Genomic DNA, 13,711 nt, shown 5'->3' with positions numbered 1-13,711 from the left:
TGTGCTCCTGCAGAATGATGACGTCTTCTAGTGTCAATGGAGCTCAGATGAGTAACTGGATGTTAAGTTTATTTATAGCTGTATTGGTGATGCTTAAATCTATTGCACCACTAGATGGCAGCACTTGTCTACGTAGTGCCTAAAACTTGTACTACTTCAGCATGACATGCACTGGAGTAAGAGATACGTAGAATACCAAGTGTATCTATTTAAAAAAAAAAAACAAAACAAAACTTCAGTTGAAAAAATATAATTTTGTGTTAATTTTTGGCATGAATTATTTTTTGTTAAATAAAAGTACATGGCACCTGTAACTTGCAATTTAATATGCAATCCAGATCATGTATCGATTTACCTTAAGTTAACAAACTTTGAATTGCCAACAATTGAGTTGTCGACATGTTGTGGAAAATGGTAATTTAGTTAAGCAGACACCAATGAAGAGTACAGTTTTTAATTGTGCCATAAGATACAGGTTTAGTACACTTACTGTTTCAAACACAGACTAGTTTCTGTTCCTTTACTCAGTTTTTGTGATTGTATATGAACTTGAATGTTATTAAAGGTTTTGTATTTATTTAGATGTTTTAGCTGTTGTACAAATCATAATGTAATGGTTTGGTTAGAGTTGTAAAGTACAACTGTTGTGTACAGTTCTGTATTTCCATATTGTAGAACTGTTTAAGTCTATTTGATTTTGAGAGACTTTAGTAGTTCAAAAATTCAAGCTTAAGGATTGTATTTTTAAGATATACAGTTTTATAATTTATATGGCTAAAAAATTGCTCTCTTCTATTTGTTTGTAATGAAAAAACGTATCACATGATTAGGTTGTTAACAATTCCCTTCAGACATTTTACCTAGTTCTAGTTACTGTTTGTGTGGTGTAAAAGTAGTGGCATGTTATCTTGGTTTCGCCACAGACTTCATACACTGTGCAGGTCATCCTGCAGTGAAGTCAGTAGGTCCTCTGTGGATGCAGGAGTCTGCCTCCATAGCTCTCGGGAAACTTGTGACCAGGCCAGACTAAGACCTGGAAACTTAGCTTTAACTTTTTTATGCCTTCGGCTTCTTGTGTTTAAAAATGGAGAAGCCTGTTTTCTAAGATATATTATTAATGGTTGTATTCAAAATAACCTGTACTGAGATTAGCATGGGCAAGATAGTATAAAGTTGCAACTAGTTTCACCCATCTCGAGAAATAAAAGACAACAGCTGTTTTTTGGGGGAAATGCTTAGCAGGTAACACATTGGTATGCAGCAGAAGATAAAGAATAATTTTTTTCACACCGTGTGGTGGGTTGACTCTGGTTGGATGCCAGGTGCCCACCAAAGCCGCTCTATCGCTCCCCCTCCTCAGCTGGACAGGGGGGGAGAAAATATAACAAAAGGCTCGTGGGTCAAGATAAGGACAGTTTAATACATTGATAGCAAAGGTCGTGCGCGCGAAAGCAAAGAAAAAACAAATGATGTTATTCTCTACTTCCCATCAGCAGGCGATGTCTAGCCGCTTCTCGGGAAGCAGGGCTTCAGTACGCGTAGTGGTTGCTCCGGAAGACAAAATGCCCCGCCTTCCGTCTCCCTTTACTTAGCTTTTATATCTGAGCTGATGTCATATGGTATGGAATATCTGTTTGGTTAGTTTAGGTCAGCTGTCCTGGTTGTATCCCCTCCCAAGATCTTGCCCCGCCCCAGCCTGCCATTGAGGGGAGGGCAAAAATGTTGGGGAGACAGCCTTGATGCTGTGCCAGCACTGCTCAGCAGTAGCCAAAACACTGGTATGCTATCAACACCTTTCTAGCTACTGATGCAGAGCACAGTGCTATGAGGGCTGCTATGGGGAGTATTAACTCCATCTCAGCCAGACCCAATACACACCGTTAACTCTAGCTATTTAATCTAGTAGGTAAGTTACAATACAGTTAATTCAGCTCCACAGTACCTTAAATCAAATCTGTTAATACTCAGTAACAAATTGTTCTTGTAATTATCTCTAATTTGATCTTAAAACAAATTGTTAAATGTCATTCATGTTAAAAACTGTATTCCAGGATACATTTGTATGAAGAAGGATAGGCAGATCTGACTTCACTCTGACTGGCTTTGAATGGTTGAGATTATGTCTATAGTACTGTAGTATTGGTCACCCACTGCCTGACATATTCTATGTGTTAGCTGGTTCTTTAGTTTTGCCACAGTGTTAGATTAGCATATAGTTTATATTCCCAAGCTGACTAGTGTTTTGCATGCTTTGAGTGCAAGAAAAGATGCTCCCGTCTGTTCACCATTGTGCATAGGTAGATGCTTACAAAGGTCAAACTGTGGATGAAGAAAACAGGTTAATGCAAAAGTATTGTTTATTTATTTTCCCCGCTTACTGTCCTCAGGTGTTAGGAGGGGACATGCACAATTAGCTTGAAAATCTGCCAAAACAAGTCTAAACCTCTTGAGAAAGCAATCATCCAAATAAGAGTTGTTTTCTTCTCAAGAGCTTTCCTTTTAACTCTTATTATTTGACCCCAAGATGGCACCTTGGCAAATGTTAGTAACCCGCTAATTGGAAAATCACTTTCTTTAGAAGGTAGCATGTTAGCTTGTGACTACTAGCAGCTTCTCTACAACTCCATGCACATGTTGAACCTTTTACTCTAAATTTAGAATGATTTTTCCTGATGTTACTTACTCAGTTCACTAAACTTTGTAGTGTCTTGCTTTGCTTTTTCCATCTTTAGTGATGGCAGTGTTAACAGTACTTCTGTCCAACCAGTACTAGGTATTGGTGTGATATGCTTGCATTTGACTCCAGCTTGTCTGTTTAGTTTTCTCTGTGTTGCCATTCCCATTTGCTTGTAGTGACTGGGTATAAGAAAAATAAAGTACAAAGCCTTCAGTATAAAATGAAGCATTTGCTGTGTCTTCAAGCCATGACTTTAAGCTTTTTCTTTCACTGTTATCTAACCTATTACTCTGGTGTGTTCAAGAATGCATATACAAAGGAATTAAGTTTTGTGGCTTAATTTCTACTATATGAACTTCTTTTCTCTTTTTTTAAATATGTTATTAGATATTTTAATTTGAAAACATTTTATTATCATGCACATATCCCTGACTAACAGTTTTTATTGTAAAAAGGGACAAGAATTTGAGGCAAAACTAAAGGCTATAAAATAAAACAAAACAAGGAGGGTGTGGGTTTTGTTTTTTTTAAATGTAGGTAGCACTATTATGGTTTCCAGATGTAACGAGGAACCTCTGATTTATAAGTATTTATACATATGTATTCTCTATGCTGACAAGTTCAGGTATTATTCTAAAAGTGGTGTTGTATGGATAATACTGATACTGTTGAAATAAAAGAAAATGTCCATGCATGTAAGCTGTAGTTTAAAAAATGCTATTTTAAGTATTTTAGTACTTAGCAGCATTTGCATATATTTTTGTCTATTTTATATGCAAATAGATAATTTTTTTTCTCCTTGATAGAGAAATTTCTAAAATATTGCATTGTTACTTCTCCAATCTAGAACAAAGAGAATGTGTCTGCTGTTGTTACTGATCTCGGGATTATAATGGAATCTGGAGAAGATTCAGATATGAGCAAGTTTGTGTCAAGGTAAGGTGGAGTTGTTTGTTTAAGGAAAGTTATTGTATGGGATATCCGATGCTAAATGCAATACTGAGTTTTTATGTAAATTGCTGGTAGTCAGTTTCTTTGTTTGGTAATGTACAACCTAAACATTTCTGATCCCTTGTCTGTATCCTTCTGGAGAGACGATGAAATGCATATAATTTTTAAGGCCTGAAAGAACCATTACAAATTCATGTTAACCAGAAACAAGTTTTTGATTACAATGTGTTTTAACTGTTTGAAATTGTTTTGTTCAGAGCAAGATTTAACAAGGTAATCTCAGCTATTGCATTTTAATTTATGTTATCAACACGTTGACTGTTACTCAGATGTGTATGTGAGTTGCAGATGTGCAATGTGGGTGAGTAATGGCTAAAGTGTACATCCAGAACCCCTCTCCAGTACTTGCCTGTTTTTAAATCTCTGTTCACCATTCCATTTCTCTTCTTTGCATCAGGATTTCTTTCACTGATATTTTAAAACCAATAGAATATAGTTTAAAAACCTGGAATAGTGTATTTGTGCAATGACTTAAGAAAACGTACGTACTAAAGCTTAAGTATATGACTGAATGCTACTTTTTAATTATTTTCTGGAGGACATCAACTTCTAGTGGTACACAGGATGAATAATGATCAAATTATTTGTCTGTGGTATTCGACTGTGAAATCTGCTAGCAAACTATTCTGAGAACATACCTATTATTATTGGGTTGTTGACTTAATTCTGTTCTTTAAGTGATTTCTTTTGTTTTATATTATTTTTTAGACTTGGGGAGGGAGAGGGAAGGCAAATGGATGGGTAAAAAGAAAGGTCTATTGAGTTACCTCAGGCTTCATTAATCTATACTGAAAGCTGAATTTTTCATTTAGAGGCTCTGGAATTTCCATACAAATCTACTAAAGCTAGTGGTATAACTGAGAATAGTAGTTGACTGCTCTCAAGAAGCAGAATTCAGAAGAGGGAATTACCCTGTTTTTTTCATGAGTGTTCTCTGACAGCAGAAGTGTCTTGGAACTTGATAGTCATACTGGAAAGGAATGTGTTGAAGTAGTGGCAGACTTTAGTTCATCCTGGCTTGAGCACTGCGGTCTTGTCCCTGTCTCTTCACTACCCTGGTCCTTTTCCACATTACACCAGTATTCATAAGTAAACATAAGTTTTCAAGAATGATATAAGATGAATTAAGGCTTTGCTGTCAATAAAGCAAGCAGTTCTTTCTCCTTAGCCTCTATTTGCACATACCATCTGTTGTCCTTGTGTCAGCGTATATACTCTTGAAACCACATGGCAAATAGGTTCAACGTAGTAATTTGGTTGAAAAAGTAAGGGGGGGCGGAGGGGAACACAACCTTGTGTGTTGTTTCCCCCCCCTTCAATTTCATTTTTTTCTATTTGACTTGTCCTGCAATGTCACAGTGTTTGTTGCAGATCTAAGGCAGTAAATATGTGGCCAGAGTGGGGCTGATGTTGACAATGTCTGTTTTGACAGCAACCCACTGGTAGATTGACTTAGTCTGATTATGTGATCTCCCTTTATGGCTTGTTTTCTCAATCCCCTTGTTAAGCTAGTGCTTGTTTCTTACTCGAAGTCCTAATTCCCTCTTTTCATGTCCAGTTTCAGGCTTTTCCCAACTAGCTCTTTATTCTTCAGTCTACCAGCTGCTCTTAGAATCTTGATTCCTACCTCTTCTCTCCCTTTCCCTCCATTTTGACCAGCTAAATCTGGTCTCCCTCCGTGTTGTTCATTCTTTTCAGCCTCCCTACCAGTTTCTGTTTCCTTCTTTTGCATCCTTGGTCCAGTCTTGCCAAATTCATTGTCTAGCTCTGTTCTGTTTTTTCTACTGGCCCAGATTTTTTCCTCCTCAGCTTTCTAATTTTTTTGGCTTCATTTTTCATAATGCATGACAGAAAAGGGTCTTTAAGAGCACCAGAATTAAAAACTTGGCATTCAGCTGTAATTCCCAACCCCATCCTGCTTTGGAAGAGAACAGGGGAACGCTAGAACACTTGAGCAACATGTTTTTAAAAGAAGCAAAATTCAGTGGTCTATTTTCAAGCAGGTACTGCTGCAATGTATAATACCTATTTTTAAAAGATGTACCATTCCTTAAATATGTTGTGACAATAAAATACGTATACAAATGGAATCACAATATTTAGTCTTCTATTTGGTGATTTTACTTGAGTCCCTTTTGCACCAGTTATCACTTATGTTATACTTTATTAATGTGGAAGACCACAATATCTATGAAAAATCTTGTTGTCAGTCTTTTTTTCTTTATTTTGACTTGATATCCCATTAATTGTTGGGTTAGTTAACTATTGCATGGATTACTCAAATAGGAGTCTTTAGACAGTTTGAAAACTGCTCCTACTTTTTACTAACTAGTTAGAATTTATAAGTCAGAGTGAAGGATTTAGGAAATGTCTACATTATATTAAACACTATATAGGCGAGGTATCTTGGAAATGAGGGGAAGCATGAATTCTTCCCACAGCTGTAAGAGTCATTCTTTGGTTTTATTTGCTAATGCAAGAAGTCTTGGATACTGCAGTGAGTTAAAATAGATTTCCTCTCTTAAGATAACTAAAGGAGCATATTAAAGGAGCCTTAAATACTTTTACAACAGTTACATTTCTTATATACTTTTGTGTTTTGTCGATGTTATTTTGTAAAAGTGAAATGGTGCTTGGATGAAGGGCATGGGATTTTAACCTGATACAGAGTTACTCTCTGCCTGAATATGCTTTTTGCTGTTTTTGGATGACTTCTCTGTTACATGGATGTTGGCTTTGGAGATGGGTGTTTTCTGCTCTTAGTGGGTTTTTTGTTTTGTTTTTGTTTTAAAATCCGGTGACATTTTGTAATGATAAATTCTCCCCCCCCCAAAAAAGAGGCTTAAATTTTAACATGCACTTTCTTAGTACCTTGTTATTTTATACCAAGTTTTCTTGGTATTTTAGTGTTTGTTGTAGTTGGCTTCAGCATTAGGAATTAGGCTAACTTAGGCTAATTAGGAGTTGTTGTTTATGGGTAGTTTAATTGCTATGAGACAGTTAAATGGTGCTCTTACGCAGTCTCTTTCTCCCTTGCCAAGACAAAAAAGCATGTATATTACATACATTCATGCCAACACAGATTTTCCCCCTTTCTAAACACTGAATCCAGTTTTCTATCTTAAATTCTGCCAATGCTGTATCTGTACATGAGAGAAGTATATAGTTAGATACAGTTTTTTGGACTAACTTTTACATTTGTAACTGGTTATTTGAACTTGTAGCCAAAACTATCTCTTTCTGTTTGGTGACCTGGCCTTGAAAATTTTCATCTGCTATATCTCCTAAAGATGAATCTGAGAGGAAAAAAAACCAACAAACAAACTAAAGACATAATGCTGAAACAAGGTCGCAAGGCTTGTGATAGTCTTTTAAATTGCATAAAAGTGGATACTTGTCAAAATTGCCAAGTTTTTTAAAAAGAATTCTAAGTATGTAGTTTTGTAACAAAGTTTTGTGTTGCGCTCTTCCATGTATGTAGATTTAAAAAGCATATTGCAGTATGTGTGGAAGCATGTCCACTAGACAGTGAGATGTGAGCAGTCATTAGTAAGTCTTGATTTTTACTATAGTATGTGTAGATTTTTATATGTACAATTATGAGTTGTGGTTAAAAAAAGCTTTCCAGAACATAAAGCTAGTCAGCTATTGTAAATCAGTATGTGTCTACGTCCTTCCAGGGACTCAATTTGCCTGTGCTGCCAGTGTTTTTTTCATCTTGGCTTGATTTTGTTGGCAGCTGTGACTGCTGTGGTAACTTCCTTTAATGATGCTGTTCTTTCCAGGCTAGGATAAAACTTGTTTGGCTTTTCTTTTGTATTTTCAATATCTGAATGAACTTCATGTATTTTTTCCAGTTTATGTTTGTGTAACATGTTAAGGTTTGCTGTTCCTGTATATTAAATAGAGCTGGATCCAAGGCACAGTTCTCCCTTGAACGGCTGACATGACTTGGTAACACACTGTTGCAACCATTCTGTTAACAGTCTCAAGTTTCTGCTCTCATCTGTTCTGAAAATTCAAAAAGAATAGCTACTCTCAAATGGAAAGGATGTTAAAAGTAAAAATTACATGTAGAAATTAGATCTTCTGTAACTTTATGAAATATTCCCAAAGGTAAGTCAGGTATCTTCCTCAGTCGGGTTTTGTAAACTTGTAAAATCCTATATTAGTAATTGAAATAAGTCTTTGTATTTTCAAAGCAGTGCGTAACAGGTATGTTTTGACAATGGCTAGTAGTCTGTTTCATTTGACTGTGACTTCACATCAACAATGACATGAAGCTGTTCACCCTTATGATTAAAGAATCATGTTGCTTCAGGTATTCTGACACTTAGTTTTTGTGGAATTTTGCATTCTTTGCATTCTTGCCACATTTCTTTAGTAAAAACTGCATGACCTTTACAAGCGTTTTTCCTCCCTCCCCCTGACAATGCTAGATGGATGGTTAGTTATTTGGCAGTTTGTCATCTTATATGGTCTCCTTTCCTTTCTCTATCCTCATCCTTACATTACTAGAAATTTGAAGAATAAATATTTTTTTCTGTTGTGTTTTTCTTAAAAAGACCCCCCCAAGACAAACTCCCCCCCCGCCCCCAACCAGCTCCTCACCTATTTTCTCTAATCTGTCTTTAATACAATTATCCCTCATAACAGTGGATTGACTGTCTATTTCCTCTTCTGATTAGAGCTGAGAAGCTGTATATATGCTTTAATGGTTGCCATCACTGTGGTGTTAACAATAAAGAGGGTAAGGTCTGTTCAGTTCCTGATTTCTACAAACTCTCTACTGTGATGGCACCTATCTTAAGTGAATAGATCTCTTAATTCAAATGGTTCTGATGCTAATCGTTCTAAGGCAGATTTTTGCATGTTACTGATTTCAAGTACCTTGATTTCCTTTCTTCTGTTGCCTGCCTTCCTGGGTTGTCTCAGGGTGAAAGTAATGGTGTACTTCTAGTAAAAATGTTCTGCTTGTATACCTTGTAGTTGACATACAAACTAGCACAGTTTTGCTAGGAGGACAACATAGTAAATGTACAATGAAGGAAAGTAACTATAGTGCCAGTTACTGAAGTAGAAAAGTGTATCACTTATTTTTGATAGGAAATTTCTTCTGTAAATCAAATTTTGTGACGTAACAGAATGTACCAGCCCCAGTGTTTGATGCGTTGCAAGCTCTTACATGCAAAATCATTACTAACTTGTAGACTGACGAAAAATAAGTGAGATCTCTCAGTCCAAGTTAGTGCGCTGTGTTACTTGTCGGTGCCAGTTTGATGTTTTCCTATCTTATTCCACAGGAGTAATCATCTCTGCATATCAAGAGCAGCTTTTATTTTCAAAACTGTGTGTATTTTTCCCCATCTGCAAGAATGGATAATTAGTCAGCCATGTAGCTTTCCTTGATTCTGTACTTTATGCAGTGTTTGGAACTCCTTTGGAAATTACTTCAGCAGTAATTTCATATCTATTTTTCAAAATGTTTGTTGTTTCTTTGGGAGTGGAAGCTTCTGTTTGATTCTTTAGATACTGTGAATGTTTAATTTTGAAATTAAATTGAAGGTTAACTGATTTAACCTTCGTGTGTGTGAAACAAGTACATGTAGGAAATAAACTTCCTGATGTTCTAAGTGCAAAATCTGTTTATATTTCTTCTATGTGTTGCTTGTACTTTTAACTTGACTTTAGCATCAAAGTCCTTGAATTGTAATCTCTTGGGTTTAACTGGCACTGTATATTGTTGACTCTGTTAACTATTGTCAGTGGAAATGGAAAAATCTTATTATATGAAGCATGGAATCACTGTACATAAACATTTTCACTTAAGGATGTTCAAATACTAAGAAACTGGCAAAGCCAAAAATATAGGAACTTCTTCTTCATTTCTCTCATGCTTTGTCTCTTGTATTGAAAATTCCTCAGAAATGCCAGAAAAATAAAATGACTGCTGCTGACCTTTCTGTTTTCAGAGGCACTATGGATGAAAAACTAGTATTTGCAATAATATTGCAATCAAATTATTTCCTTGCCAGAATAGCACCAATATGTTAGTCTCATGATACAGGCTGTAAGCTTTACCAAACCCATACTGGCTAAGTGCAAGTCCAGCAAAGATGTCTCTGCACTGCTTTTTGCAGAACATGAAGTTCCAAGACAATTTATTAGTGCAAGTATAGGATCATTTGTATGACTGAAGCCATAATGTATCCAAGTACAGCTGAACTGCTAAATCATGAGGGAGCCCAAAACTGCAGAAATACCGAGGGCTGTTCTGCTAGAATCAGCTCGGCTCTATCCAGGCTTAATAATTTTTGCTTACAATGGGCTTGGCACTAATATCTCTGCACTCCATTTCTCAGTTACATATTTATTAATATGTCTTTCCCCCATCCTGCCCAACTCCCTAATTTGTGAGAATGTCACCATCTTCCTTAACAGCAGATAAATCAAGTTTTAAGTGTATATCAAAAATTTTGGTTTAGATGCCATGTATGATCTAATGAACAGACCTTCTTGCTTACTGAAGTTTCAGGGTTAATCTTGAAAAGCTGAATGTTCTGCAGGGCAGGCAACTCAGGAAGAGTACAGGGATCTTGTTAGGTCATACAGAGAGAAAATTAGAAAGGCAAAAGCTCAGCTAGAACTCAATCTGGCCACTGTCGTAAGAGACAACAAAAAATGTTTTTACAAATATGTTGACAAAAAGAGAGCCAAGGAGAATATCTGTCCTTTATTGGATGCAGAGAGGAACGTTGCCACCAAAGATGAGGTAAAGGCTGAGGTACTTAATGCCTTCTTTGCCTCAGTCTTTAATAGTGAGACTAGTTATCCTCAGGGTACTCAGGCCCCTGAGCTGGAAGGCAAGGACGAAGAGCAGAATATACCCCCCTTAATCCAGGAGGAAGCAGTTAATGACCTGCTAGGCCGCCTGGACACTCACAAGTCTATGGGACCAGATGGGATCCATCAGAGAGTACTGAGGGAACTGGCGGAGGTGCTTGCCAAGCCACTCTCCATCATTTATCAGCAATCCTGGTCAACAGCGGAGGTCCCAGACGGCTGGAGGCTTGCCAATGTGACTCCCATTTACAAGAAGGGTCAGAGGGAGGACCCGGGGAACTACAGGCCTGTCAGCCTGACCTCGGTACCAGGGAAGATTATGGAACAGTTCGTCCTGAGTGTGCTTACATGACATGTGCAGGACAAGCAGGGGATCAGGCCCAGTCAGCATGGGTTTATGAAAGGCAGGTCCTGCTTGACCATCCTGATCTCCTTCTATGACCAGGTGACCCGCCTGGTGGATGAGGGAAAGGCTGTGGATGTTATCTACCTCGACTTCAGCAAGGCCTTTGACACTGTCTCTCATGGCACACTCCTTGAGAAGCTGGCAGCTCATGGCTTGGACAAGTGTACTCTTCTCTGGGTAAAAAACTGGCTGGATGGACGAGCCCAGAGAGTTGTGGTGAACAGAGTTAAATCCAGTTGGTGGCCGGTCACAAGTGGTGTTCCCCAGGGCTCAGTTTTGGGGCCAGTTCTGTTTAATATCTTTATCAATGATCTGGACAAGGGGATCAGGTGTACCCTCAGCAAGTTTGTAGAGGACACCAAGCTGGGAGGGAGTGTTGATCTGCTTGAGGGTAGGAAGGCTCTACAGAGAGATTTGGACAGGCTGGATTGATGGGCCAAGGCCAATTGTATGAGGTTCAACAAGGCCAAGCACCAGGTCCTGCCCTTGGGTCACAACAACCCCACGCAGCGCTACAGGCATGGGGAAGAGCGGCTGGAAAGCTGCCCGGCAGAGAAAGACCTGGGGCTGCTGGTTGACAGCCGGCTGAATATGAGCCAGCAGTGTGTCCAGGTGGCCAAGAAGGCCAACGGCATCCTGGCTTGTATCAGAAATAGCGTGGCCAGCAGGAGCAGGGAGGTGATTGTTCCCCTGTACTCGGCACTGGTGAGGCCGCACCTCGAGTCCTGTGTTCAGTTTTGGGCCCCTCACTACAGGAAGACATGGAATTGCTGGAGCGTGTCCAGAGAAGGGCAACCAAGTTGGTGAGGGGCCTGGAGCACAAGTCCTGTGAGGAGCAGCTGAGGGAACGGGGGTTTTTTAGTCTGGAGAAAAGGAGGCTGAGGGGAGACCTTATTGCTCTCTACAACTACCTGAAAGGAGGTTGTGGTGAGGTGGGTGCTGGTCTCTTCCATCAAGTAACTTGTGATAGGATGAGAGGAAATGTCCTCAAATTGTGGCAGGGGAGGTTTAGATTGGATATTAGGAAACATTTCTTTACTGAGAGGGTTGCAAGGCATTGGGACAGGCTGCCCAGGGAAGTGGTGGTGTCACCATCCCTGGAGGTGTTCAAAAAACACGTAGACAAGGCACTTTAGGACATGCTTTAGTTGGTACGGTGGTGTTGGGTTGACGATTGGACTTGATGATCTTAAAGGTCTTTTCCAACCTAAATGATTCTATGATTCTACGTGGGCAGAAGCAGATAATGTGTCACGTAAAGATTTAATTGACGAGAACAAAGATCTCAGGAATATTCAAAGCTTAGTGATGCAATTAGGTTTTGTAGGTTCAAGTTTTACTATGCAACATCTTGGAATTTATTTAGAAAATGAGTATTAGATGAACAAGCATAAAGTCAAACTAAGATTTTACAGGCGACTACTTTGTCAAGTTACCACATTTTACATTTAAGACTATTGATGCTTGCCTTCCTGAGGAGTTGAAAACACTGGTTTATAAATGAATTCTTCAATTTTTTTCAATATCTACACTGCAGCTTTTTTCCTGTTGTGATAATTTGTTGGGGGGTGATTTCTGGCTTCAAATTTGAACAACACTAATCACAAATTCTGTAAGGAAAAAGCACATGTTTTAGGCTATAGAATTGGTACGTCTGACTAGTACTGTTTGTGTTAATATATTTTTCTTTTCTAGTACTGAAGAACATGGAAATCTCTTAAGATTTTTCAGAAGCCTTTCATCTTATGCTGAGTGGTATGAACATCGTAGGTGCACCTTCCTACATTTCAAGGTAGTGTCTATCAAGCCTTTATATATCAGTACTATATTTAGTTCTTTAAGTGGTTCATTAAGACAGAGAAATAGAGGTCAAACTAGCACTCTTTAGTGAAGTGTGGGAATCCTAATTTTTTATGTTGTGGAGAAGAGAGTATTAGCTAAAGATTTTTGTGTTGTGTTCAAGGGGCAATGCCCTTGCTTGGTATTTGTCTTGATTTTTACCATGCTATTGCTGTGTTCCTCTTACGTGGGGGGAAATAAGAAAATCTGTGCCTTTCTGTGGGGCGGTAAGACAGTTTTTCATCGATATTACATTTCATTTTGGAAAAAAAAAGGGTAAAAGAAGAAATTAAAGGAAAATAACATTTGTAGTCTTTGGCATTTAAATGTTCTGAAGGACTGGATCTGTCTCTTGAAAATGTGGCAGCATGTGTTTGGGCGACAGCACTTTCAGTTCTGAAGTGTTTTACTTGAATGGGAAACAAACTGTTCTCACTCTTAACTGGAACATAGCATTTGAACTTTTAAATTACCATTATTTGGCTTGTTTGCTTTGTCTTTGTACTGGCTTTAAGATAAACAACTAATCCTTGGAGTAAAAATACTGCAGTCTTACAGACACAGAATGTCTTATATGATGCTTAATGCTGGAGGAAGATGTTTAGCTGCTTAATTGTGTGTGGGTTTTTTAGTTCAGTTTTATTTAGCTCAAACATTTACTGTCATTAAAGTTGGCACCATCTTTGCTTTTCAGCTGTAGTATGAAGTGGGAACTGTTTTGTTTCCTACTTTTTGAAACTTCTAGGCCTTTCTGAGTTCTGTGCTAGATTAATCAATTTCTATTATCAAATCAACCAGATTAAAGAAAAACTGCTAATTTCTGATAATGTTAAAAAAAAAATAATATCAAAACCTGTCCTCAGCCGAGTAATAAACTGATGTTGTTTAATCCTGCTGGTTGTTGTATAAGGACTTTTCTTTAATCCTTCCATAAA

General features: G+C 38.0%; 1 protein-coding gene across 4 annotated transcripts in view; it reads left to right on the top strand.

The window, feature by feature from the left end:
• CENPP (centromere protein P) overlaps positions 1 to 13,711 on the top strand; it is a 160,737-nt gene that overhangs the window by 6,132 nt on the left and 140,894 nt on the right. For all 4 annotated transcript variants that reach the window (XM_069769706.1, XM_069769704.1, XM_069769705.1 and 1 more), the window contains 2 exons: positions 3,525 to 3,613; positions 12,633 to 12,729. In XM_069769706.1, the coding sequence (XP_069625807.1) occupies positions 3,525 to 3,613; positions 12,633 to 12,729 (186 nt within the window). The remainder of the gene's footprint in view (positions 1 to 3,524; positions 3,614 to 12,632; positions 12,730 to 13,711) is intronic.

Source organism: Haliaeetus albicilla, chromosome 24, assembly GCF_947461875.1.
Source record: "Haliaeetus albicilla chromosome 24, bHalAlb1.1, whole genome shotgun sequence".
Lineage (NCBI taxonomy): Eukaryota > Metazoa > Chordata > Aves > Accipitriformes > Accipitridae > Haliaeetus > Haliaeetus albicilla.
This window is presented reverse-complemented; position numbering and strand designations above follow the sequence as displayed.